The sequence below is a fragment of the Pseudorca crassidens genome, chromosome X, assembly GCF_039906515.1.
Source record: "Pseudorca crassidens isolate mPseCra1 chromosome X, mPseCra1.hap1, whole genome shotgun sequence".
NCBI classification, from domain to species: domain Eukaryota; kingdom Metazoa; phylum Chordata; class Mammalia; order Artiodactyla; family Delphinidae; genus Pseudorca; species Pseudorca crassidens.
In genome coordinates, this window is record NC_090317.1 from 39,922,536 (window position 1) to 39,948,950 (window position 26,415).

Genomic DNA, 26,415 nt, shown 5'->3' on the forward strand with positions numbered 1-26,415 from the left:
GGAGAAAGAAGGCATGAGGACATTTGGTGTCATTTTTCTAGAAATCTCAGTAGCAAATCTTTTCTTAGAGTGGGGGAAAAGTATTTCCCCAAATCTCTTTTTTTTTGTGTCCAAAACTGTAATAAAATTAGTTAAATGTTGTGCCTTAATTTATATGAAACCATAAGAATTTTAGGTTTAGTATTTGACAGAGAACTATTTGGATGACAACCCCAGATTAATTTCAAGGTAATTGGTTCTTGGTCACTCGGGCTGCTCAATGATTATAATAACTACCTGCCCTTAGTTTAAGTAAAATGGTCTTTTAAATATGAGTCTGGCACATAATGGAGATCTTTGACTAGGACTTGACTCACAAGAGTGAAAGTTTAGGAATGACATCAGTTTGACAAAAGTCTCAGAGCCAAGTCATTCTATTTCTCTTGAGTGAAAGGAATAGAGAATTTCTGGTGATTAACCAAATAGTTAAGATTTGTGAAATCCAAATGTTAGATATTAAAAATTATGTAACATCCTCTTAAGCCATCTCCACCACCCCCCAATCTAGCTTTTAAAGTTTAGAGGTATTAGATGCTTGGTTTGTGATGTTTCATTTCAGTATGATGGGTTTGAGGTGATGGCAGGGGAACCAAATGGAGGTATTCTATAGAGAGTAGGTTTATTCAGCTAAACATATGGGACTTCTGGCTTAAGTAGCTTAATATCTGCTACACATTTTATTAAAAACAGAAAACTAGTATACTGTCCTGCATACAGAGTCTTCTGAGGGTAATAAGTGTGCATAACTCATCCCAATTCTGGCAGCATTTCCCTTTTTACTCAATTTATTTTATGTTAAATGAAAAAAGTCTTTAGTTAAAATATAAGGGAATTTGAGAGGGCGATTAGAGAAGGTTGTCTGCTATCACAAACTCATCCTAAGAGTATTTATTATACATTTCAAAACCGCTATAAGAGATACCAGCCATCATACTGCTGGAATGTCTACAAATAAATCATTTGTAATATCACTTTTAATAGTTGTAGATATCAGATTTCAGCTACAACTATCAGGGCTCAAACTTATAACATTTTTAGAGTGAATTTCAGCTGAAGAAATGCAGTCAATGCATACTAAGTGAACACCTCACTGGTACATGGCACAGTGGCTAGATTTTGTGGAGTTTTCCAGAGAAATTCGAGACATGGTTGCTGTCTTTGAGGAGCTCACAGTGTAATTGTAATGACGGATTGTCACAGACACGAAACAGTTTAGAGAGCAATAAACTTGCTCTTTGATCAATCAAAACTAAGTGGTATGGTATAGGAAGCATTCCCTGGTAGAACAGATAGGGAAGGTTTTAGGTAGAAGGTATGACTTGAGATTTGCTTAAAGGATACAGGTTTAGAAAAGGGAGGGAAGGGAATTCCAGGATGGAATTATAGCATGAGCTAAGTGACAGCAACTCAGAGTGGGAAGAATATGAGGAGTGGGGATAAGGGGATGTAAGTAGAGTGAAGGGGAGTGAAGTCAGATGGATAGAGTATGGCCCTGTCCTAGGGCAGGGGTTGGCAAATTTTTCTGTGAAGGGGCAGGAAATAAATATTGTAAGCTTTGTGGGCCGTATGGTCTCTGTCACTACTACTCAATTCTGCTGTAGTAGGAAAGCAGCCGTAGACAATAAGTAAAGGAATGAACGGTGTCTGTGTCCAATACAATTTTGTTTACGAAAACAGGCAGTGGCCCGGATTTGCCCTACAGGCTGTAGTTTGCTGACCCCTGTCCTGGAGCCACAGTTCCCAAACTGTGTGCCAAGGTGCACATAATGAACTCACAGAGGAGCCACAGGATGTTTAAAATTTTCGAGGGGAATACAGTGATATTGACTCTTGCCTATAAGCAATAGAAATTGTTTTCTGTTGCTGTCGTAACAAATTACCACAAACTTAGTGCCTTAAGACAACACTGGTATATTGTCTTCGAGTTCTGTAGGTTAGAAGTCCATCATAGATCTCACTGGGTTAAGATCAAGGTGTTGGCAAGGCTGCATTTATTTCTGGAGGCTCTAAGGGAGAATCTGCTTCCTTGGCTTTTCCAACTTTTAGAGGCTGCCAGTACTCCTTGGCCCATGGCCCTCTTCCTCCATCCATATTCAAAGCCGTCAGTGGTGGGTTGGGTCATCACATCATAACACTCTGATGACCTTGCTTCTGTCATCACTCTCCTTCTCTGATTCTGACTCTTCTGCCTCACTCTTCCACTTTTAAGGACCCTTAATGATTATGTTGGTAATTCAAGGTAATCTCCCTATCTTAAGTTCAGCTGATGAGTAACCTTAATTCCATCTGCAACCTGATTTCCCCCTTGACATGTAATCTAATATATTCGTAGGTTTCAGGGATTAGGACATAGACATCTTTGGAGGACCATTTTTCTGCTACTACAGTCTGCCCTCTGGCCCCTTAAGATCCACTTACATCACACATGCAAAATACATTTACCCCATCCCAACATCCCCAAAAGTCTCAACTCCTACAGCAGCTCAGTCTAAACTCTTAATGTCATCAGCTCAGAACGCCCAAATCTTCTCATCTAAACCAGGTATGGATGATACTCTGGGTCTGATGCATCTTGAGGTAAAATTCCTCTCCATCTGCAGATGTGTGTCTTTTTTTTTTTTTTTGTATTTACTCCCAAAATATAATGGTGGGACAGGCATAGGATACCAGTTATAGATGTTCCAGTTCAAACAGGGAGAAAAAATGAAGGAAAAAGGAATCACAGATTCCAAGCAATTTCCATGCTAACTCCATTAAATTTCAAGGCCTGGGAATACTCTTCTGGGGCTTTCAGCTCCACCCTCTGGATTTAAGGCTCTGTTCTCTGTCCTCATGGCTCCACCCACAGACTCATTTTTCCTTTTTTTTGAAAGGTAGCATGCATGTATTTGTAGCTGAGTAGTTTCATCAGCCTGTTTCTTAACTCTAGAGTTTTGGGGGTCTAAATGCCTTCTTTCATTTATACTCTCTCTGTCCCTTTCAGTCCAATCTAGCAGTTTTGTCCTTGTATACCATTCTCAAGAACCTTATGGGTCTCAAGTATGTATCATGGATATTCACTCCATCAGACAAGCGACTCTTGACATGTCTTTCCTAGATAATCCTATTTCTGTTCTTGGCTTCTGCTGAGATGGTGGTGGAGATCTGATTCACGTGTTTAATCTTTTCAGAGAGTTTTTTGTGTGACTGAATACTTTGACCTTTTGATCTTCCTGAGATATTAGCGAAAGGTTGTCCAGCCACTGCCTTGGCTTTTTCTCTAGAGCATCTTTCTAAATTTTAGCATCTTTTGCAGTCTGGATAAACTGAGAATTTCCAAAATCATTAAGTCCTGGTTCCTTTTTGTTCAACAGTTCTTCCCTTAATTTATTTCTTTCCTCTCACATTTTATATAAGCAGCAAGCAACCACCAGGCCACACTTTGAACAGCCTGCTTGGAAGTCTCCTCAGCTAAATTTCCAATTTTATCATTTACAAGTTCTGCTTTCCACCTAACTGTGGGACACAATTCTGCTAAGCTTTCTGCCAGTATGTAACGGGGATCACCTTCCCTCAAGTTTTCCAATAACATGTTCCTCATTTCCTTCTGAGCCTTCACCAGCCACAATTTTAACATCCATAATTCTACTAACAGTCTGTTCACAATGATTTAGATATATTCTGAGGAAATTTGTGTTTTCTCGACCATGCTCTGTCCTTCTGAGCCCTCACCAGTGGGGTGTTTAACATCCATATTTGTACTAACAACAGTCTATTCAAGGCAATCAGGCAATTTCTGTAATGCTCCTCCAATTCTTCCACCCTCTGCCCACTGTCCAATTCTAAAGCCACTTCCACATTTTTAGGTATTTGTTATGGTAGCACCCCACTTTCAGGTAAAAAATGTTTACATTCCTCTTGATTATATCATATCTTTGTGAATCTGGGTTTTTTATGATTGCTGTGATAAAAAGCAAGTATTACCAAAAATCAATGTTGAATAAGAAATGAGGGAAGTTGTGTCCAGTTTGACTCCAAGGTTTGAGTAGTTGTACAATATCCAACAGGCGTACCCATTCCATTATAAGTAATTGTGGCTATTTAAGATTGAAACAGAAATATTTTTAAAATATATACATATATTTTTCAAATGGACCCTAAATTTTAGTACATAAATAGTTATTAAGTTGTTTCGACATAACCGTTTAATAGTAATTGGAACCAGTACATATTTCTTTAGACCTAAGGGTGCCATGAAAAACTTGGGACACTAAAGGTACCATGAAGCGAGATAGTTTGAGAACTTCTGTCTTAGAGGGACATTGGATAGAGTAGTTGATGCTTTAGGCAATGAGAATTCATTGTGTATTCTTAAGTAGAGGGGTGACTTGAAACAATTCTATCTTAAGAAAATAGTACATTACACTTATATACTGCTTTATGGCTTATAAAGTGCTCTACATGAATTATATCAGTTGATAAATCTGGAAAGAGGGTGCAGGATAGATTGAAAGAAGGATTATATGTTATTTGAGTAATCTAGGTGTGGGGTGAAGGTGTGAAATAAGAGTAGCTGTGAGAAAGGAAGTATGTGACAGATACTGAAAAAAAAGATCAAAAAGTTTGGTGAGGGCTTCCCTGGTGGTGCAGTGGTTGAGAATCTGCCTGCCAATGCAGGGGACACGGGTTCGAGCCCTGGTCTGGGAAGATCCCACATGCCGTGGAGCAACTAAGCCCGTGAGCCATGGCCACTGAGCCTGCGCTCTGGAGCCTGTGCTCCGCAACAAGAGAAGGACGCGACAGTGAGAGGCCCGCGCACCGCGATGAAGAGTGGACCCCGCTCACTGCAACTAGAGAAAGCCCTCGCACAGAAACGAAGACCCAACACAGCCAAAAATAAATAAATAAATTTATTTTAAAAATTGATGATAAATTAATAATGGGATAAGGGAAATAAAAGAGAGGAAAGTATCAAAGATCACTTCAAAGCCTCAAATTTAGTAGACTGGCATATTGACAGGATCGTTGATAGAATAATGAGGTTGGGGAAAGGAACAGTTTTGTGTAGTGGCAATGGTGGAAATTAGATTGTACGGGATTAAGACAGGAGAATGAAGAGGAGATAGTGGGTATAGACCACATACCAGGATTGGGGAAGTAAAAGGAAAGAGATTACTGGAACAGTGGAGTCAAGCCAGGTTTTTGCAAGAAGGAATGGGGTTTCAAAATACATGAGAACGGTGTCTTGATTGAGGTGGTGGTTACATGACTGTATGCATTTGTTAAAACCGATAGAACTACATGTTAAAAAGATAAATTTTACTCTATGTAAATTTCACCTCAATATTTTTTGCCCGAGTACATGAGAACAGAGGTTTATTTTTATTTTTTAAATTGAGATATAATTCACATGCCATAAATGTCACCATTTAAAAATGTATACTTTAGTGATTTTAGTATATTCACAAAGTTGTACAACCATCACCACTATCTAATTCCAAAACATTTTCTTCACCTCAGAAAGAAGCACCTTGTCCATTAGAAGTCACTCCCCATTTCCCCTCCTCTCCAACCCCTGGTAACCACATAATCTGCTTCCTTTATTTTTCAATTTTTTTGTGTGGTAAAATACACATAACATAAAATTTACCATCTTAACCATTTTTAAGTGTACAGTTCGGTGGTATTAAGTACATACATATTGTTATGCAACCGTCACCACCATCCAACTCCAGAGCTCTTTTCATCTAGCAAAACTGAAATTCTATACCTATTAAACAATAACTCCTCATTCCCACCTCCTCCTAGCCCCTGGCAACCACCATTCTACTTTCTGTCTCTATGAATTTGACTACTCTAAGTACCTCATAAAAGTGAAACTATACAGTATTTGTCTTTTTGTGACTGGCTTATTTCACTTAATGTAATGTCCTCAAGTTTCATCTATGATGTACATATGTCAGAATATCCTTCCTTTTTTAAGGCTGAATAATATTCTATTGTATGTATATACTACAGTTTGCTTATCCATTCATTTATCAGTGAACACTTGGATTGCTTCACCATTTTAGCTCTTGTGATTTATAGTCTATTTTGTCTGATATTTGTATAGCTACCCTTGCTCTCTTTTGGTTACTATTTACATGGAATATCCTTTTCCATCCTTTCACTTTCACCCTATTTGTGTCTTTGTATCTAAAGTTAGTCTCCTGTAGACAGCATATATTTAGGTCATTTTTTTTTATTTTACCCATCACTCTGTGTCTTTTGATTGGAGAGTTTAATCCATTTACATTTAAAGCAATTACTGATAAGAAAGGACTACTGTCATTTTGCTATTTGTTTTCTATATGCCTTATAGATATTTTGTCCTTCATTTGCTGTATTACTATCTTCTTTTATGTTTAGCTGATTTTTTTTGTAGTGAAACATTTAAATTCTTCTCATTTCCTTTTGTGTATATTTTATAGCTATTTCCCTTGTGGTTACCATGGGATTACATTATCCTGTGATCAGGAGCAGCAAACAGAGATCAGAGCACAGATCCCCAATATTTGGAGGACAAGGTCTTTTTTGCCTACCCTGGCTCCTGCAAGCTGGTCTTGAAATGTGTGCACAGCTGCCTGTCACAGGGCTGGGGTAGGAGATGGGTAGCTAAGAGCTGAAATTTGCCAATCTATCATCCAAGCATTCCCCTGGAAATTACAAGTCTTCAGTAGACTCTTGAGTTCCAAATAGTTACATTAGACAGATTCTGCCAGTGTAATTGTTGTCTAGATGGGAAGGCAGATTCCTGGTGCTTCCTACTCCATCACCTTTCCAGAATCCCATGTAATCTTTTTTAAAAAGTAGATTTAAAGTAAAATTTTAAGAGAAAACAAGAAATAGTTCTTCATCTGTGACTTTAGGGAAGGATATAAACATAGAGGTAGGAACATTGGTAGGTTGGAGGGGACTAAGAGTTTATAGGGGAACTCATATATGATTTAATCTTCTCTGTGTAGTCAGAATATAATTTAATATGAGTAAGGTGGAGTTAAGGAAGAATTCCTCTTAAGGAGAGAAGAGGTCTACAAAACCTTTGGGGAATTATCCGGGGAGTCAAGAGATCTAAACACTAAATTTGTAGTGTTTCAGGTGTGTACAGCTCTACATTAAGTTGTAATCCTGGGTTGTAGAATTAAATAGGAATTAGTCACTAGAAATTGGCAGTTTTTAAAAGTAAAATTCAGGTTTTCTACACATTATATTGTTTAACCCTGGGTCTGCTGTTGTTCATTTGGGAAGAGAGATAAAGGAGAAAGGGCAAGAGCCATAATTGGGGCATAGCCTCCACTAACAGCTATAGAGTAGAAGGTTGAAGGGGACTTTGTTGCCTGTTGTTGCTATAACTGCTGTGATCAGCATTTAGACAAAGAAGAACCATATAGACATTTTTAAGTTAGTGTTTGATTTGTAATAGATAGGGTGCAGTATTTGATCCTCTGCCTTTCAACTTGGTCCTCAATTGTTTACCTGTAGTCATCTGACAATTGAATAACTCCCCAACAACTTATCTGCAATTTAGTCTTCTATCATTGTCTCTAATGTCAGCTCCCCTCACCATGATTCTAAAATTTGGAGAACACAGTACTTTTTAGGACTTGTGACCATCTTACCTTTTCAACTGACTTTGTCATTTTGACATGTAATTTACAAAGGCAGTACATTCCCATCCTAGTTTCTGAAAGTGTAGATGTTCAGACCTATCCTGAATATTCTAAATTGCTGGTTTCTGTTAAATGGGAGCATCTTAAAGATTGCAGAATTATTCAACAGATTCTCAACATTGACATGTTTCTTTCTTTTTCTTTCAGGTTGACAATAAATGCCCTTGCCCAGAAGCTCAATGCTTATTGGAAGGAAAAGACCTCCCAAGAGAATTTTGAGACCTCAGCCATAGTCAGGCCAATACCGTGAGTAGTAAATTTAGAATATAAAAGTATTAGGGGTAATGTCTATGGAGCAAATGGAAGGAATGGGATAAGATGGTGCTTTTCACATAAGGAAGTTTAATTAACTAAAAATAGGAAATCACAGGTACTAATTTCATCATTCTCTAGACCTCTTCATTCTGGTTTGACACTTCTGTGATTTGGATCATAAATATGAAGAGTTTAGTACTGTCAGTTTATCCTGCAGGCAGCATGATATAGTAGAAGATGATGACCATTTAAATCAGCCACTCCTGGGTTGAAAATCTCGATCTTTTTCTTCTTTTTTATTTAATAAACAACTTGAAACTTTTATTGTATCAATATAATATCTAATGTATTACAATTGCTTTAAGGTTATAAGTTCTATAAATATTATGAATATTACTTAAAACCCTAAATAACTCACTAGTGTATTCTCTACTTTCAAATAATTAGGCAAAAATCATGAAATTAAATCATGGATAAATGTCTGTTAGTCTTTGTTTTTAGATTTTATTGAAGTATAGTTGATTTTAAATGTTGTGTTAATCTCTTCTGTACAGCAAAGTGACTGAGTTATACATATGTATATTCTTTTTCATATTCTTTTCCATTATGGTTTGTCACAAGACATTGAATATAGTTCCCTGTACTATACAGTAGGACCTTGTTGTTTATCCATCCTATATATAGTAGTTTGCCTCTGGTAATCCCAAACTCCCATTCTTTCCCTCCCCTACTCACTCCCCCTTGGCAACCACAAGTCTATTAGATCTGCTTCTTAATAGTTGGTTGAGCTTAGGTTAAGTAAGTCACTTCACCTCTCTGAATATATTAAGTTAGATGACATAACCTTTTTTGCACAGTACCTGGCATATAGTAGGCATTCCGGCGTTCAGAAATACTAGCCAATTTCCCTTCTCTTTATTACTAGTGAACATTGTTGGAACTGTACCAAGAAATTTGAGACTCGAAGTAGAGAACCCAGCATGTCAGAAAAAGATGTAGAATTTATTGAATCTAAGAGAGGAGATTACACACAGAATGGTGGATCAGGATGAAATGCCTTAGTAGGCCAGGAAAGGAGCATAATATAGAGGATAGGATATGTAACAACATGTATACAGTCAATTATACCATCAAGACAAAGATTAGAGGTTCATTTTGGGGTAGGCACCCATGTTTTTTTAAAAATGGAAGTAATCAGGGCTTCCCTGGTGGCGCAGTGGTTGAGAGTCCGCCTGCCGATGCAGGGGACACGGGTTCGTGCCCCGGTCCGGGAAGATCCCACATGCCGCGGAGCGGCTGGGCCCGTGAGCCATGGCTGCTGAGCCTGCGCGTCTGGAGCCTGTGCTCCGCAACGGGAGAGGCCACAGCAGTGAGAGGCCCGCGTACCACCAAAAAAAAAAAAAAAAAAAAAAGGAAATAATCAGACAAATGTTTGATATAAAATTTTGTTTTAAATGCAACATGATTGCTGTATGAATATCACTATATCTTATTCTAAAGATCTCTACTCCTGTCCAACATCCATGGTTTTCAAAGAAATGCAAATTGAGATGCCTTTTTTTGCCTTTTAAATAAGCAGTGATTAATGCAGTGAAACAGATGTTCATATATTGCTGGAGTGTGTTTATGTATGTTATACAACCTTTTCTGTAGGCAGAATGATGATTATCTATTGAGTACTTACATGCCGGACACTGGTGTAAGTTCTTTACATGTATTTATTTAATCATCACAACAACCCTATGAGATAGACAGATGATATTATTACTTCTTTACAAATGTAGACACTGATACAGTGAGAGCTTAAGTAACTTGTTCAAGATTGGATAAGTAAAAAGTGGTAGATCCACTTATGTTCAAATATAGGCAATCAGGCCCCCAAACCCAGGTTCTCAACCACGACACTCTTCTGGGAGGATGCAATGAGAATATGGCATAGCCCCTTCAACTACCTACTTATTGCAAGCACAAGCTAAAAGTCTCTCCTATCTGCCTGGATGGGAGGATCTACCATGGTCTGCATGTAACCTGAGGGAGGGATTTACCGTCTCTAATGCTTGTCCCCGAGGGAGTAATATTGGCACGCTTCTGCACGAGACTCTTCTGTGTGTGTGCACGTAAAACCAAAGCTACTGTGACCTTTCCTCTCCCCTTCCACTACGGCTGAAACTCCTTTCTCTGGCTCTAAATAAAACGGTGACTGTACAGAAATATTTAGACACCAGAGGTCAGGCCTGAGCTTAGAGTTTAGAGGTTGCAAGGCTAGAGCAGCCTGTAGCTAGGAGATAGGAAGCTATATATCCAAGAATATGTATGAATTCTCTTTGTTAAAAACAGTTTTGAACAAGAAGAGGGCATTGTATTTGAGTAGTAGACTTATGGGCACCTTTTACTTCTTTTTTATATCTTTCTGTATTTTCTATATGAGCTTATATTGCTTTTATAACTAGAAAAAAAGCACCATTTAAAATAGATAAGAAAAATATTGAACTAAGGCATAAAAGAATCATACCACTCTATTGAAATGTCTAGTATACTAAAGAGCAGTGTAAATGTAACATACACAAAATCTTTTAGTCTAAATTACATGTTTTTCAAATTGGCCCTAGGTGTCCCTCTACCCTCTTTCTGTCTTTTCTCCAGCCTTCCCCTTTCCCACCCTGGTCTGCCTTTCACATATTAGATGCTGACTACTTCTATTATATAATGATCATCTCCTCTTACAGAGAAACAAATTTACTCTAAGGTGTAGGTGACTGGGTTACACTTCCTAGAGGAGATGGGAATGGGCATGTGTTTTAAGAGTAGAACTCTGGAAGAATTTTCTCTTCATAACTTAACCCAGTTGTTGAACTGGAGCCACCATTTCTAGTTACGAAATTTAATCAAATTTATGTTACTTTTTTTTTTTTTTTTTTTTTGCTGTACATGGGCCTCTCACTGTTGTGGCCTCTTCCGTAGCGGAGCACAGGCTCCGGACGCGCAGGCTCAGCGGCCATGGCTCACGGGCCCAGCCGCTCCGCGGCATGTGGGATCCTCCCGGACCGGGGCACGAACCCGTGTCCCCTGCATCAGCAGGCGGACTCTCAACCACTGCGCCACCAGGGAAACCCAAATTTATGTTACTTTTTAAGGTTAACTTTGGGAATATCAACCTAATATTGATTTTGATTTAAGTATGAACAAAGACTTCTTGAAAGGAAAATAAAAAAGGGAGGACTAGGGAGCCTGCAGGGAAAAGGGGGAGTCATTTTAATGACGGTGCTTCAATGACTCTCACAAATGCATTTCAAATCTATCACGGGATTGGATAGAAGCAAATAAAATGATTCTATCGGTCTTATTTTTTAGTAATATTGTAATATATATAAAACTTTTTGCTGATTAATAAATTTTAAAGTTATCCTTTTGTTTGCTTAAGGATAAGATTCCAAGGTAAGTACTATGGACCTCTGTAATATGGTAGCTCACCATGTTAAAACTTGCTACTATTTTTCATATCCATATCTGGTCTAGTCCTATCATTATTTTATCTGTGAAGTTTAAGATATATACATTTTAGACACCTGGACGATAACATTTCTAACACATTTCATATATAAAATCATGCTCTTTCATTTTTAGGTTATGCTTTTCTAATGTAAGACAGAGTACAGAGCTAGGATATACACAGTCATACTTCTGTTTTCCTTCATTCAGGAAGATTCCTGACCAGACATGGGTACAGTGTGATGAGTGTCTTAAATGGAGGAAGCTTCCTGGCAAGGTTGATCCATCTACATTACCTGCAAGATGGTTTTGTTACTATAATTCCCATCCAAAGTACAGGTAAGGTTAAGACTCAGTATTATGTCAGAGAGAACTCCTGATTTGTCTCTGTATCCTAAAACACTTTTCATCTCAAGTCCACACTCTTCACCCTGGCATTCAAGCCCCTATGCTAACTGGTCCCACTCTACCTATTCATTGTATCTTAACACAAACCTTCTGCTTTAGCAGGCCTGTGGCTTCACTCTTCCCCACACATGCCATACGTATTCCCATCTCCATGACTTGATACTGTCATTCCACTTGCTTACAGTGACTTTCTGTATTCCATCTGCCTATCTAAATCATATCCGTCTGGTAAGCTTAAGTATTTTGTGTGATACTTCTCCATTTGACAGTAGTTTACAGTTATTTTACTCTGGCTTCCTGTGGTATTTAATTCTTCACATTTGTTCACGTACTGTTTGAATTTTTTGGATGTTTTTCATATATATATACTTGGGCCCTTCAAGAGATTATAAATTATTTGAGAACAAGGGATTTACATTTCAGGTTGAGTTGACAGTTTTCTTCATATGCTTCCTATACTTGCATCTGTTGTAGTACCTATTGTACATTCAATGCAGGTTGTTTACATGTTTGTCTTTCTAATATACCATGTGTTTCTTGAAGCAGCTAACATCTAGATAGTGCCTGTCATATCCATGGGTATTCATTTCAATTTAACAAATATTTTTTATATGACTTAGTCACATAGGTTGATAATAACTCAGTTTGCTTCAGTTCAGCTGTGACTTTCTTAACTTTTTTCTGCAGAATAAATGCTGATAGAAAAAAGGTACTAAACCAGAGTATGCTTTTTAGAAAAAAATTTTTTAAATGGAGGAAATTAAATAAACAAAGTCCAGGTCTGTAATGAGCAAGCATTTCCCCGTAGTCTCCAGATGTGCCTAAGTACCTCTTAGGGTTGTGTGATTAAAATGTAGGACTGAGGGCTTCCCTGGTGGCGCAGTGGTTGAGAGTCCGCCTGCCGATGCAGGGGACACAGGTTCGTGCCCCGGTCCGGGAAGATCCCACATGCCGCGGAGCGGCTGGGCCCGTGAGCCATGGCCGCTGGGCCTGCGCGTCCGGAGCCTGTGCTCCGCAACGGGAGAGGCCACAACAGTGAGAGGCCCGTGTACCGCAAAAAAAAAAAGAAAGTAGGCCTGAGTGCTTAGAAGTCTCATTTTTGAATCCTGTATATGCTATCAGTCTATACTTAGTCCAGGAGACATAGCCTTCCAGGACACTTTGTGCCCTAATAAAATGGGTATAACATAGGGTTTCCAATTATTATTAATTTTTGTTTATTTCTAGGATTGCTTTTGTCCATTGAGTACATTTTCTAGTACTCCTTTCAGCTTTTACTCCTGAAATTCTCTTCCTCGTGCTTTACATCTAGTCTTTTCATTTATAGAATTCTCTTTTTCGTCTCTTTGCTGGTCTCTGTTCTGTCCCTTTTACAATGTCAGCTCCTAGTCTCTTCTTGCTGCTCTCTATCATAGCCTCTGATTTTCCTCTTCAGGTATCATCACATAGTCTAGGGATGCTCCTGCTTCTAGATGGCACCTTGGGAATTACTTTCTTAGTACACGAGGCAAAAGACCTCGGTTCTAGTCTCAGCAATATTCTCTTTGTATGGAACCTCAAGCAAGTCTCTCTTGTGCTTGAACTTCACTGTGTAGAACTAGAGATTATGCTTTAGTACTTTGAGTGTCTTGGGAGAATGGTGATATATACACCAAAAATAATAATATGATATGCCTTGAAAAGAGAATTGCTACATGTTATCCTGCACACAGGTTTTGTAATGTGGGTGGAATCTGAACTCTGTAATGTTAGAGGGGGGTTAACCTGCCTTGTCATAGTCGTGAGGAAAGTTAAGGGTAACAGTGAAGGGCACATTTTGTTTCTGAAAGATGATTTCTTCTCTGTACTGCAGGAGGTGCTCTGTTCCAGAGGAACAAGAACTCATTGATGAAGACCTGTACTTGAGCAAAGCTAAGAAACAGTTGAGTATACCCGAGGTGGTGCTCTATATCGTACGGTAGAGGAGCCTGACCCTTCCTAATAGGACAGGGGAATTTTGAGAAGAGAGATGATTTTTTTTAAATGATTTCCCTATTCACCTCTCTGGTCTTCCAGTTCTTTATTCTTTCTAGTCATCTCCTGAATGTCTCAACTAGTGATTGACTTTACCCTCTCTCCCTCTTCCCCCCACCTTTTGATAGGGCATTTGAAATCCCTCTTCAGTAGCAGAGTTCAGGAAGGAACACTTAGTTACTCAACAAGGCTCACACTATTTCTAGTTTAGAAGGAACATTATAACCTAAGTCTATAATTGGTAATCCATTTCAGACTGAGAAATTTCATGAGTGAACTAAATATCCCTTTTATCTTCTCCTAGAGATCAAACTGTCGAGAAGAAGAAGGTACCAGTGGAAAGTGAGAGCCACCAGGTGAGAGACAGTCCACCCTCTTGCTTTTCTTACACAAAATTTTCCCCAACAGAGGACATAGGTTGAAGGAAGCAGCACTCTTGAAAGCTGCATAGCAATAACAAACCAGTTGTTCTGGTGGTCTTTTTTTTCACTGGATCTTTTGATTTTGCTTTGATCTGCTGTTACTGATGTTCAGATCACCAAAAATAGAAAAGCCAAATCATTTATTGTCCAGATTTGGATTCAGTACTGATTCTGGACAGTGTGAATATCACATTCGGTGTCACAGAATATTCAGGGTTATGTTCCATCCTCATACAGGCTGCTCCTGTTGAGTGTCTGGTTTTCCTCAGTCTCCTTTCTTCCAGGATTCAGGGGTGATTCCTTTCTCCTTCCTCTTGGGAAGAAGGGGTGGTTCTTTGTGCCCCTCCCCATCCCTGCTTTCAGGCTGGCTGGCTTTATAAAGACTCTGCTGTTTTGAATTTTCAGGAGCACTGTCTCTCGGACATGGTTGCCCAGCTCCGGACGCTGAAGGGTGCAATAAGGTTGGCCGTCCTTTCAGGGACACTCCTTTCCTGACAGCCACCATAGCACCCATATATCTTCCCCACCCAACCTTGCCTTTCTGCATGATTTTCCTCTTGACCCTCTTTCCCAGAGATACCTGCTAGTAGCATGTTAGATTCACCTTCCACCCACTCAGTCAGGGTAGGTCAGACTGGTGAGGATAGAGGCAATTAAATACTAATTCTTCCTCTGATAGCCTTCCAAGACCCAGGTGTATTAATAAACAGGTTGCATACCCTCATGTCTTGGCTTAATAGTCTGATCTAGAGATTGGGAGATTTCCTGGGACCGCCCTGTCCTCATTCAGTTTACCTCCCCTTTATACTCCTTCACCTTCATCATTCATACTATCTTCATAAGCTGGCTCTCCCACAAGATCCCAGATGCATGTCTCTGTGTGTGTGCAATACGAATATATATTAGTCTCTCGCATGCATTTCTCCAAGACCAGCACAGACCCTTGCTGCAGTGCTTATTCCCTTCATCCCTTCCCTCATCAGAGAGCTCAGAGGAGTGAAAACCCAGCCTTAAACTGGGTCACAAGAGAGAATTAGACAGTGACTAGGGGGCCTGGGTTTGTGTTGCGGATGGGATGACTCTAGGAGCCAATAAGTGAGTTGGGGAGGTCTGTTGGTGTCCAGTTGATAAGGTTATAACTGAACGTGCCTGGGGTCAGTGTTCTAGTGTACATTACTGCGCGCTGTTTGTTTTGTGTAGGAAACAGTTTGTTTTTATTTGGCCAAGTGTTCTTTCCTAGCATCAGAAGGATTGACTCATCCTTTGGTATTTAGTTTGAAATTGGGATTTTTTATGAGTTCTTTCTTTCTTTGCTAGGTATTCACTAATCCACTCAAGATCCCTTCTATTCAAGATATGGACGACTTGAATAATAAGACGATTGAATATGAGGGAATTGATAGCCCTAGCCGGCTTTCATCTGTTGGAGAAGAAAGCAGAACACCTTCTCTTCAACTTAAGCCTCTGGATTCCAGTGTTTTTCAGTTTTCCAGGTGGGTAAAAAAACAGACTCTCTTCAGTAATAAGCCTCAGCGTTTTTTTTCCTATAAAATAAATTGGTATGGTTATAATGTTTATGTTTTTCCTAAGGCCTGGCATGGAATTCAGAAGGAGAAACACCATTTGGGGTTGATAGAATTGCATGTTGCATGTATCCCCCATTTTTCAGCATTATAACTGTCATGTCAAGTTTGTCGATCTTTTTTTTTTTTTTACTTTTTGGAGGTGATCATCATCTGACAAATGCTCTTTTATGGATTATGTATTCACATTATGTTGGGAATTGTGTAAGTGAAATAATGGACATGAAAACCCTTTGAAAAGCATAATGTACTATACAAATGTAAGGTAACATTACATAGATAAGCATTATTTCTTTCCTTAAGTTTAGGAATATTGAAATCCTGTGCAGCCCCGTAGGCCTAGCACATGTTGGCCACATATAAAAATAAGTATCAGAAGTTTGTGCCATTAGGTAAGCCTTCTAGTTCATTGTTTCCTAGGGTAAATTTTTAGTATAAGTTTAGTCTTAGGATTTACTTGTTCATCTTCTAGCACCTTATCAATATTATTTTGTTAGTCTTTACAACAGAAATTTTCTTAAACATCAGGAATATTTGAAGCACTAAAAGGTATGACTGCCCCTATGCTGCCATGAGACTGGAACCCAGGACTGCTATTTATGACTTGCTTTCTCCTCGCCACTGTGCTTCTCACTTCGGGCAGGGCCAAGCCATAGGGAAGGTACAGAGTTGTTCTCTAACAGTAGAAACTTCTATAGTCCTCAATAATATGACTGTTAAATAGTAGGTTGTGAAGTTTTCATTAACCCTTTTCCGTTTGGATATTTTCCTAACATACTGTAGGAAAAAAACAGTGGAATATATAATAGGGTAAAAATGATTCCTGCCCCCGCCCCTGCCAAAGTTACTGATTCCTTTCCTTCTTTCTTCTTAGGTGGGTCTTTTCAGCTTCTTATACCTAGACAAACATCTCTTTATGTGTGCAAGTCCCCTCTTCAGTGATTCTTCCACAGTTAAGCCGTGTAGATACTGAAGGAACCCCATGTCACCCCGAGCATGAACAAAAAGTCTCAAGAAGAAGTAAACTGTTAGGAGAAAAACTAGTAGAACTCTAAAGGAATTAAGTGAGAATCTGTATGAAAGCATCAAGAATAGTGCCTTGGAAGAGAGGAGGTACTCAGTAACTAATGGTTGAATCGAGTCATATTGAAGGAGCTATTTCTGAGATAGAACTATGCAACAAGGGAGTAAGAAATATAGCCTAGTCGGTCTCAGGGATTTGAGTCTAATTCTACTGTTTCCATCCACAGTTTTCCAACTCCCCTTTTTGGTTGGGAGGGGTGTACAGTAAAGTGCTGTGTTTTTTCAAAGCACATTGTTACCTCTCTACCTCGATCTCCTTGAGATGGTCATGTATCAGAATTGCCACTGGAGTATCAGGGTGTCATTGCTCTTGAAGGCTGTCCTTTTCCTACTGTGACCACTTTTCCTTTCTCTTCAGTGTTTCTTTTGGTACTGTCTAGTGAATTTTGGTAACCTGGAGGAGAAAACAAATGCTAACCTATGTATGTGTGTATTTTATGAGTGCAGTATGGCAGTACATCCATTGGGTGGCATACTTCATCAGTCTTAATTAGGATTTCTGTATGAGTCTTTATAGAACTGCTGTATCCAGAGTTGGGTTTTGGCTCTGGAGGACAGGCAAAGTACTGTGACTATTTACGTGTAATTTTAATTCGAGAATAGTGTTCTTTCAAGAGATATGTGATAATCGATGCTGCTAATGTCATATATTTTATGTAAGGTCAATAAATGATATGTCGTTTCAAGCTACACATATAGGGGGATTCAAATTTTATAGAGGAAAATTAAGGTGCCCAAGAGTTTAATAAAATATACAAGGTTTTCTGTTAAAACCATGTTAAGGGAATAATAAGTTTAGTCCAGGGTTGCAAAAGTCTCCTTCGTTATCAAAACCTGAAGCTGATAAGGGTCCTTGGGTCATGTAGTACAGCTCTTTAACTCTAGATAAAATAAAGCCTACACCATCCAAGCATGTTTTAAAAATTTCTAGTGGAGTAGGTTATAAGACCTAGAAGGTGTTCCAGAGGTGTCATTGGAAACAGCTCTGTGAGTCTCACGAATCTAGCAAGGGGAGGGGAAGACCTGCAATAAAGAGTAAGTTTAGCTAGTATGTAAGCAAGCATAACCTTTGAGGGGAAGACAGCTTATATCTGTTAAAGGAAATAGTCCCCTTTCTGTTCATTCATTCTACATACATTTGAGTGCTTACTATATGAAAGCAGTGCTCTAAGGCAGTGATGGAATCAAAGATGAAGGAGCTTATGGTACTCAGAGTTATATATGTAAGCATCCCTGGTACATGCTAGGTTTCATATGAGTGGTATAAACTAAGGTCTAAAGTAGCCATAAGCATACAGACAAAGGTGAGAATTAGTGGCTGTAATTTATTTAGATACTTAGAGAACTTTTGAGTAAGCTATATGTCAAAGGCTAATTATTTCATGTTTTAAAAAGATAACCCCAAAAAATCCAAATTACATCGTAATGGTGGAAGGAGAGGAGGGAGACATTGTAATATAGTTAAAGGAATATTTGAAACAACAAACATCAGGTAGAAATAGAAAAACAGTTTTGCAAATGAATAAGATTGATTCAAGAGCCAGTATTAACATTTTAAAATATGATCTTTGAGAAAGACTTCCAGAATGGCAAAATGAGTAGTGTGATGAACTCTTTCACCAACAAGTACCCATTTAACTGGAAAAAAATATTAAACAAAACAAAGCAATCATTCCTAGTTCCTAGAAATTGTCCTAGGGGCATACAGCAAGTACAGAAACATTCATTCAAGAAAATCTATTAAATCTCAGAAAGAACAGCAAGAGTCTTTGGCATTCGCCTGCTCTCATCCCCCTCCAAGCTATGTAACTACTCAAGAAGCTCTAATCCAGGTAGGTGTGGTCAAGAAGTTGGGGGCTCCCTCTCTTCCTAGCTCCTAGTCTAGAGCTATGGTTTCACCTGGGGGGTTAGGCCTCTGACATTTCTCATATCCCCCAGGTCTGTCTTGCGGGAGCTCTATTCCAAGCAGAATCAAGAGGACTGGGTCTCTCTTCCCCCACCCAGCCCCCATTCAAAGCGTGGAAGCACTCACCTAGGGACAGCATGCTGACAATCCTGGACTCCTATTGCTCCAGCCCTAGCTTACTTATAGGGCAGAGTTTCATGCCAGAAGGAGCAAGCCAAAAACCATCCCAGCACCCATTTGTAAAGAAAAGGTTTCCCTCTTAGAGAGTGGACCACTCACTGTCCCTGCCATCAGCTCTTGCACAGTGGCACAGAGGTTCTGCTTAGGGAGAACTGACTTTGTGTGGAACAGATCATGAAGAATTCCATTCCTAAGGGCATTGTCACAAACAATGGAAATCTTAGTGGCGAACAATTAAAAGGGCACTCGTAGCTCCTTGATGCAAGTTACAACAAGCAAAATGGCTGCATAATCATAAGTTCGGTAACAGAGAGAACCAAGCAAAAAGATAGCCAAGAAGAGCACTCCTAGGATCATAGTCAACCCTGGCGGTTAGGAAAGCTGTGCATAAGCACAAGACCGCACTCATTCAGGACACAAGGTGGACTTGAATGCAGTCCCCAAGCCTCACACAGATCAAACAACAGAGAGCAGGAGCCTCACTGGTAGTAGGGACTTAAGCACAACCTCTAATCAACCACTGGATGAACAGTAAGCTACTCTGACCCAGGGGTCAGAGGTGATTGGAGAGGGAAAATCCAAGCTACTACTACCTGGCTGAATGTGGGGTAGAAACATGAATTCCTTGAACTGTGATAGCAGCCTCCAAGCCACACATATATCCAGTGGTAAAGGGTAAAAATCTAACTGGCTAAGAGGGCTTAATTATAACCTTTGGCCTATGCTGACTCAGGGTAACTCCTAGATTGCCAGGTAAAAGATAAAAATCAAGAATAAATCTGAGCAGAATACTCAGCATACTACTGGGGAAACAAATTTCATAGAGTCACTTCAGCCAAGTCACTGAGAAAACAACCCAGCAAACAGTGGCGACAACCACTCAGGGAAGTGGGAGTTGCTATACTGTTATTATCTAAAATATCAATTGTCAACAAAAAATTATGAGACATGCAAAGAAACAGGAAAGTGTGACCTGTACATAGGGGTAGGGGGAAAGCAGGTAATAGAAACTGCTCCTAAAGAGACCCAGATGTTGGATTTAGCAAACAAAGACTTCAAAGCAGCCATTATAAATATGTTCAGAGAACTAAAGGAGACCATGTTTCATCAAGTGCAGAATATTAATAAAGGGACAGAATTTATTTTTTGAAAGAACCAAATGGAAATTCTTGAGGTGAAACGTGTAATAACTAATGTGAACATTTCACTAAAGGGACTCAGCAGCACATTAGGGTTGGCAGGAGAATCAGCAAACTTGAAGATACAGCAATTATAGATTATGCTGTCTGAAGAATAGAGAGAAAAAAGAATGAAGAAAAATGAAAAGAGCCTCAGAAAAATGTAGGACACCATTAAGTGCACCAACATATGCAAATTAGGAGTACAAGAAGAAGAGGAGAGGGAGGAAAAGAGGTATAAAAAATATTCAAAGAAATAATGGCGGAAAACTTTCCAAATTTGATGAAAAACATTAATTTACACATCCAAGAAGCTCAAGTAACTCAAAATAGGATAAGTGCAAAGGTATTTACAGCTATGCAGTGAAAATATTGAAAGCCAAAGCCAAAGAGAATATCTTGAAAGCAGGAAGAGAAAAATATTCATCATGTAAAAGAGAACCCCAGTAAGATTAACATCTGGCTTCTCATCAGAAACAATGGAAACCAGGAGGCAGTGGGATGACATATTCATAGTACTTAAAGAAAGACTTAACCGGGAATCATAAATCCAGTAAAACTATTTTTAGAAAATGAAGGTGAAATAAGTATATTCTTATGTAAACAAAAGCTGATGGAATGTGTTTGTAGCAAAGCTGCATACGAGAAATACTAAAAAGAGTTCTTCACCTTGAAAGCAAGTGACACCAAATAGTAATTCAAATTTGCATGAAAAAACAGAGTACTGGCAGTGGTAACTGTAATTAATTGTAAAAGACAATACAGTGGCATATTTCTTCCTCTTTCTGTTCTTAACTGATTTAAAGAATAATTGCATAAACAATGTGTATATATTTGTATATAATTTTATATATGAATATAATTTTATTGTTGGGCTTGTCTATAGATGTAAAATATTTGCCGATAACAGCATAAAAGAAGTGGGTGGGAGCAAAGCTGTATTAGAGTAAGGAATTAACACCAGATGGTAACTCAGATCCACAGTAAGAAGTGAAGAAAATTAAAAATGGAAAAAGAAGGTTGATTTAACAAACTCTATAAATATTATAAATATGTCCTTGCTCCACTTTCTTCTCTTAGCTTCCTCAAAAGGCATAACATTACATAAAGTAATAATTGTAGTAATGTATTGTTAGATTCATAAATGTTAAACTAGAAAATATCCACAAAACATGAAAAGAGGAAAAGTAGAGGAAGAAAGAAACAAAGAAGGCATGACACATACAGAAAACAGAAAGCTAAATAGCGGACGTCAATTCTGACATAACAGTAAAAACGTTAAATGTGACCAGATTAAACAATCCAACCAAAAGATGGAGATTATCCAATTGGATTTTTTTAACATACACAAATTTAGTATCTATACACTTTAATTCAGAGATACAAATAGGTTGAAAATAAAAAGATGAAAAAAGACCTACCATATAAATAGCAACCATAAGAGAGCTAGAGTGGCTATACTAGTATCAGGAAGAATAATAGACTTTAAACAGAAAATGTTACTAGATATAAAGAGGGACATTTCATATTGATAAAGTCCATTAGGAAGATATAAAAATTATACCCATATATGGACCTAACAACAGATCCCCCAAAATGCATGAAGCAAAAGCAGACAGAATTGAAGGGAGAAACAGATAATTTAGCAATAATAGTTGGAAACTTTAATATCCCACTTTCACCATAATTCGAAAAGAGACACGTACCACAATGTTCATTGCAGCACTGTTTACAATAGCCAGGACATGGAAGCAACCTAAGTGTCCATCGACAGATGAATGGGTAAAGAAGATGCGGCACATATATACGATGGAATATTACTCAGCCATAAAAAGAAATGAAATTGAGCTATTTGTAGTGAGGTGGATGGACCTAGAGTCTGTCATACAGAGTGAAGTAAGTCAGAAAGAGAAAGACAAATATCATATGCTAACACATATGTATGGAATCTAAAAAAAAAAAAAGGTTCTGATGAACTGAGGGGTAGGACAGGAATAAAGATGCAGATGTAGAGAATGGACTTGAGGACACGGGGAAAGGGGAAGGGGAAGCTGGGACGAAGTGAGAGTAGCATTGACATATATACACTACCAAATGTAAAATAGATAGCTAGTGGGAGGCAGCCGCATAGCACAGGGAGATCAGCTCAGTGCTTTGTGACCACCTTAGAGGGGTGGGATAGAGAGGGTGGGAGGGAGACACAAGAGGGAGGAGATACGGGGATATATGTATACGTATAGCTGATTCAGTTTGTTATACAGCAGAAACTAACACACCATTGTAAAGCAATTATACTCCAATAAAGATGTAAAAAGATATATCTCACTTTCAGTAATGGGTAGAAGATCAACAAGGAAGTAAAACAGTTGAAGAATGCTATAAACCAACTGGACCTGACAGATATGTGCAGAACACTTCACCCCCAAACAGCATAATACATATTCTTCTCAAGTGCATTCGGAATATTCTCCAGGATAGACCATATGTTAGACCATAAAACAAGCCTCAACAAATTTAAAAGGATTGACATCATACAAAGGATGTTCTCCAACCACAGTGGAATTAAATTAAAAATCAACAACAGAAGGAAATTTGGGAAATTCACAAATATGTAGAAATTAAATAACACTCCAAAATAACAAATGAGTAAAAGAAGAAGTCACAAGGGAAATTAGAAAACATCTTAAGATGAAAATGAAAATAAAATATACAAAAAATTACGGATTGAAGCTAATAAGGTATTCAGAGGGAAAATTATATTTGTAAATGCTTATATTAAAATTGAAGAAATATCTCAAATTGGTAACAAACTTCCACCTTAAGAAACTACAAAAATGAGAGCAAGCTAAACCCAAATCAAGGAGAAAGAAGGAAATAAAGATCAGAATGGAAATGAAATAGAGAATAGAAAAACAATAGGGAAAATCAGTGAAACCAAAAGTTGGCTCTTTGAAAGGAACAACAAACATTAAAACAATTAATAAAATAATTCTATTTATAGTAGATTCAAAAATAGAATCTTTGGGAACAAATTTAACAGAAATTAAAGCTAGACTTGTACACTGAAAACTACAAAATACTGTTAAACGAGATTAAAGAAGACCTAAACCAATGGAAAGACATTTCATGTTTGTGTATCAGCAGATTTAATGTTGTTAAGATGGCAGTACTCCCAAAATTGAGTACTCAATGCAGTCCCTATCAAAATATCAGCTGACTTCTCTGCAGACAGCCAATGGAGGAATATGACTGAAAGAAAAAGGAAAATAAGAAGAAACTATGTAGTTGGAAAATAATTCCTGCTATGTAAACTCTAAATTAATCTCTACTGAATCAGTGAATACAGGTCTGGAATAAGATTTGATTCCTAGAGGGAAGAACCAGGAGTATTTACAGAACCAGTAAGTAAAATCCACTCACTGTCTCTCATTAACATAATAGTTCCTTTTTTGATTGCCTTTTATTTGCAAAATTTTGTTCCCTCATCTCCATGTAGCAAGTTAGTTAAACTACCTTCTGTTAAGGAGTTTATACTTTAGTGGGAAACCTGCAATACACACACACACACACACACACACGGTAGAAAGTAATATTATACAGAGAGTGCTAAAGTGCTATAGGAATTCAGAAGTGGCATTTGAACTGGACTTAAGACCTGCAGTGTTGAGGAGGAGAAGTGTATTCCTTTCAAAAGAAGCAGCCCGAGAATTTGTGGGGCATTCTGTTTGGCTGGTATTTTTGAAGGGAAGTAGTGAGAAATAAAGCTAGGGCCAATTATATCCCAGCTCTGCCACTCACTAGCTACATGACCTTCGGAAAGTTATTTAATCTCTCTAGGCCTGAGCATCCTCTTTTTAAAATGAAGATAAAAATACCTCCTCCCTCAGGGTTATTGGGAGAATTGGGTGAGACCATACACATTAAGAGCTGTCTGGCACAGAGTAAGTGCTCAGTAAATGGTTCCTGTGTTTTGGAAGGGAAAAGCTTGAATACCAAGCTAAGACATCTGAGCTTTTCTGTTGTGGGGAACAATAACTAAAGATTGCAAATAGGGAGGTGACATAATCAGAGCAATGCCTTAGGAAGATTAACTTGGCAGTGGGTGATCTGGAGGTGTGACAAGGGGAGACTGGAGGAGGCCATTGCAAGGGTCCAAGAGAGGTAATGAGAACTTGAACTTGGGTATTGATAGTGGTAGAACTATATAAAATTACTGAGAGTTTGTTGGTGTCATAACACAAATAGGAAACATGGGAGAGGGAGCAGGTTTGAAGGTGAAGGTGAAAGGTCAGTTTTATACATACTGAGTGAGATATCAGTGAGACCTCCAGAAAGAAATGTGTAACAGGCAGTTTGAAATTCAGTACTGGAGATCAAGGCTGGGAAAATGACTTGGAAGTTATCTTCCAGAAGTTAGAGCCAAAAGATTGTATGAGATTACCAAAGAAAAGAAATGTAGGGGGACGTCCCTGGTGGTCCAGCGGTTAAGACTCCGCGCTCCCAATGCAGGGGGCCCGGGTTCAATCCCTGGTCAGGGAACTAGATCCCACATGCATGCCACAACTAAGAGTTCGCATGCCACAACGAAGACCCAGCACAGCCAAATGAATGAATGATTAAATAATTAAATGGTTAAATAATTAAATAAATAAAAAGAAAAATGCAGGGATAGAAGAGAGGATAATTAAAGACAGAATCCTTAGAGATGGGAAAATGAAGAGAAGGCAGATAATTTGACTTTAATTGCCTTTCATAAAACTTTGTTGTTGCTATCTAGTATCATGTACCCTTCCTTTATACCTGCAAACTGCTTGTTTTACTATCATCCTCATTACCACCGCTAAATGGACCGCCTAGAGTGGCCCTACGCATGTTTAAAGATGGATACATTCGTTCTTACATAGCCCCTAAATCCTTTTGCTTTCCCCCTAAGGCCGACACAACAAGATCTATTAAGATGACAGACCAGTTTTATTTCTGGGTGAACACCAGTTTTGAAGAACATTCAGGGCATTCTAAGAAGCTAAGGTTTGAGATGTCTTAACAGATATTCTCAGAAATTACAGAGAAATACAAGCAGCCTTGAGATATGGTGGCCAGTAATGTGCCTGGCTCTTTTCTCATTGGAAAAAAATTTTTTTAATTAATTAATTTATTTATTTTTGGCTGTGTTGGGTCTTTGTTGCTGCGTGCGGGCTTTCTCTAGTCGTGGCGAGCAGGGGCTACTCTTATTGTGGTGCGTGGGCTTCTCATTGTGGTGGCTTCTCTTGTTGTGGAGCACGGGCTCTAGGCGAGCGGGCTTCAGTAGTTGTTGCTCGTGGGCTCAGTAGTTGTGGCTCGTGGGCTGTAGAGCGCAGGCTCAGTAGCTGTGGCACACGGGCTTAGTTGCTCCGCGGCACGTGGGATCTTCCCGGACCAGGGCTTGAACCCGTGTCCCCTGCATTGGCGGGCGGATTCTCAACCACTGCGCCATCTGGGAAGCCCTCTCACTGAGAATTTGAAAGTTAATTTTCACCTTGAAATTTCTTGGTTTTCTGGAGAGAGAGCACAAGAGTTATAAGGATAAAAATGGGGGTCCCATGGTGCTGCATGATATAAACTTGCATATGGATTTCGTTGGCATCAGTTTTCTTGTTAGTTCCTTCAACCGTTAGTATAATATAGCAGCTACAAATAGAAGGTGATTTGAGGTCACTGTCCTGGGCTTTCCTGAAGAACTGAGGGAGTGCCTGTTTGCCCTGACAAAGGGGAATTCTTTTGCCCTAAGTGGGGAATGACTTGAATTGGCCGATTCAGTTTCTTTGTTTCTGACTAGGGCCCTGTGTTTTAATTAACTTTTACAAGTGGATAATGGGCAATAGCCACAATCCAGTTGGCTGGCAAAGGCATTGTGTATTGTTCCATAGCAGTATAAAAAATGTGCATAAGTCATTGATACTGGAAGGTCTTTGTGACACTAACGATCTGGCTCGGTCTCCTCTGCTTACTCCACTAGGCTTTTTATGACCTTTTTTCCCATTCTCGTGTTAGGGGATTTTGAATGTGTATTTTTTTTGTTTGTTTTTCTTCCTTTACTTGCCGTTCGGAAGCTTCTAAGTCAGGCTAGCTTCAATCCTATTTTCAGAAATCTTACCAAGGTCAGCCTGGTCCTGTTATATCCAGATGCTGACT

General features: G+C 38.8%; 1 protein-coding gene across 2 annotated transcripts in view; it reads left to right on the forward strand.

Moving 5' to 3' along the window:
• MORC4 (MORC family CW-type zinc finger 4) overlaps window positions 1-26,415 on the forward strand; it is a 50,622-nt gene that overhangs the window by 21,495 nt on the left and 2,712 nt on the right. For both annotated transcript variants that reach the window (XM_067723753.1, XM_067723754.1), the window contains exons 10-14: window positions 7,875-7,973; window positions 11,682-11,810; window positions 13,732-13,800; window positions 14,197-14,248; window positions 15,632-15,807. In XM_067723753.1, coding sequence (XP_067579854.1) covers window positions 7,875-7,973; window positions 11,682-11,810; window positions 13,732-13,800; window positions 14,197-14,248; window positions 15,632-15,807 — 525 coding nt within the window. The remainder of the gene's footprint in view (window positions 1-7,874; window positions 7,974-11,681; window positions 11,811-13,731; window positions 13,801-14,196; window positions 14,249-15,631; window positions 15,808-26,415) is intronic.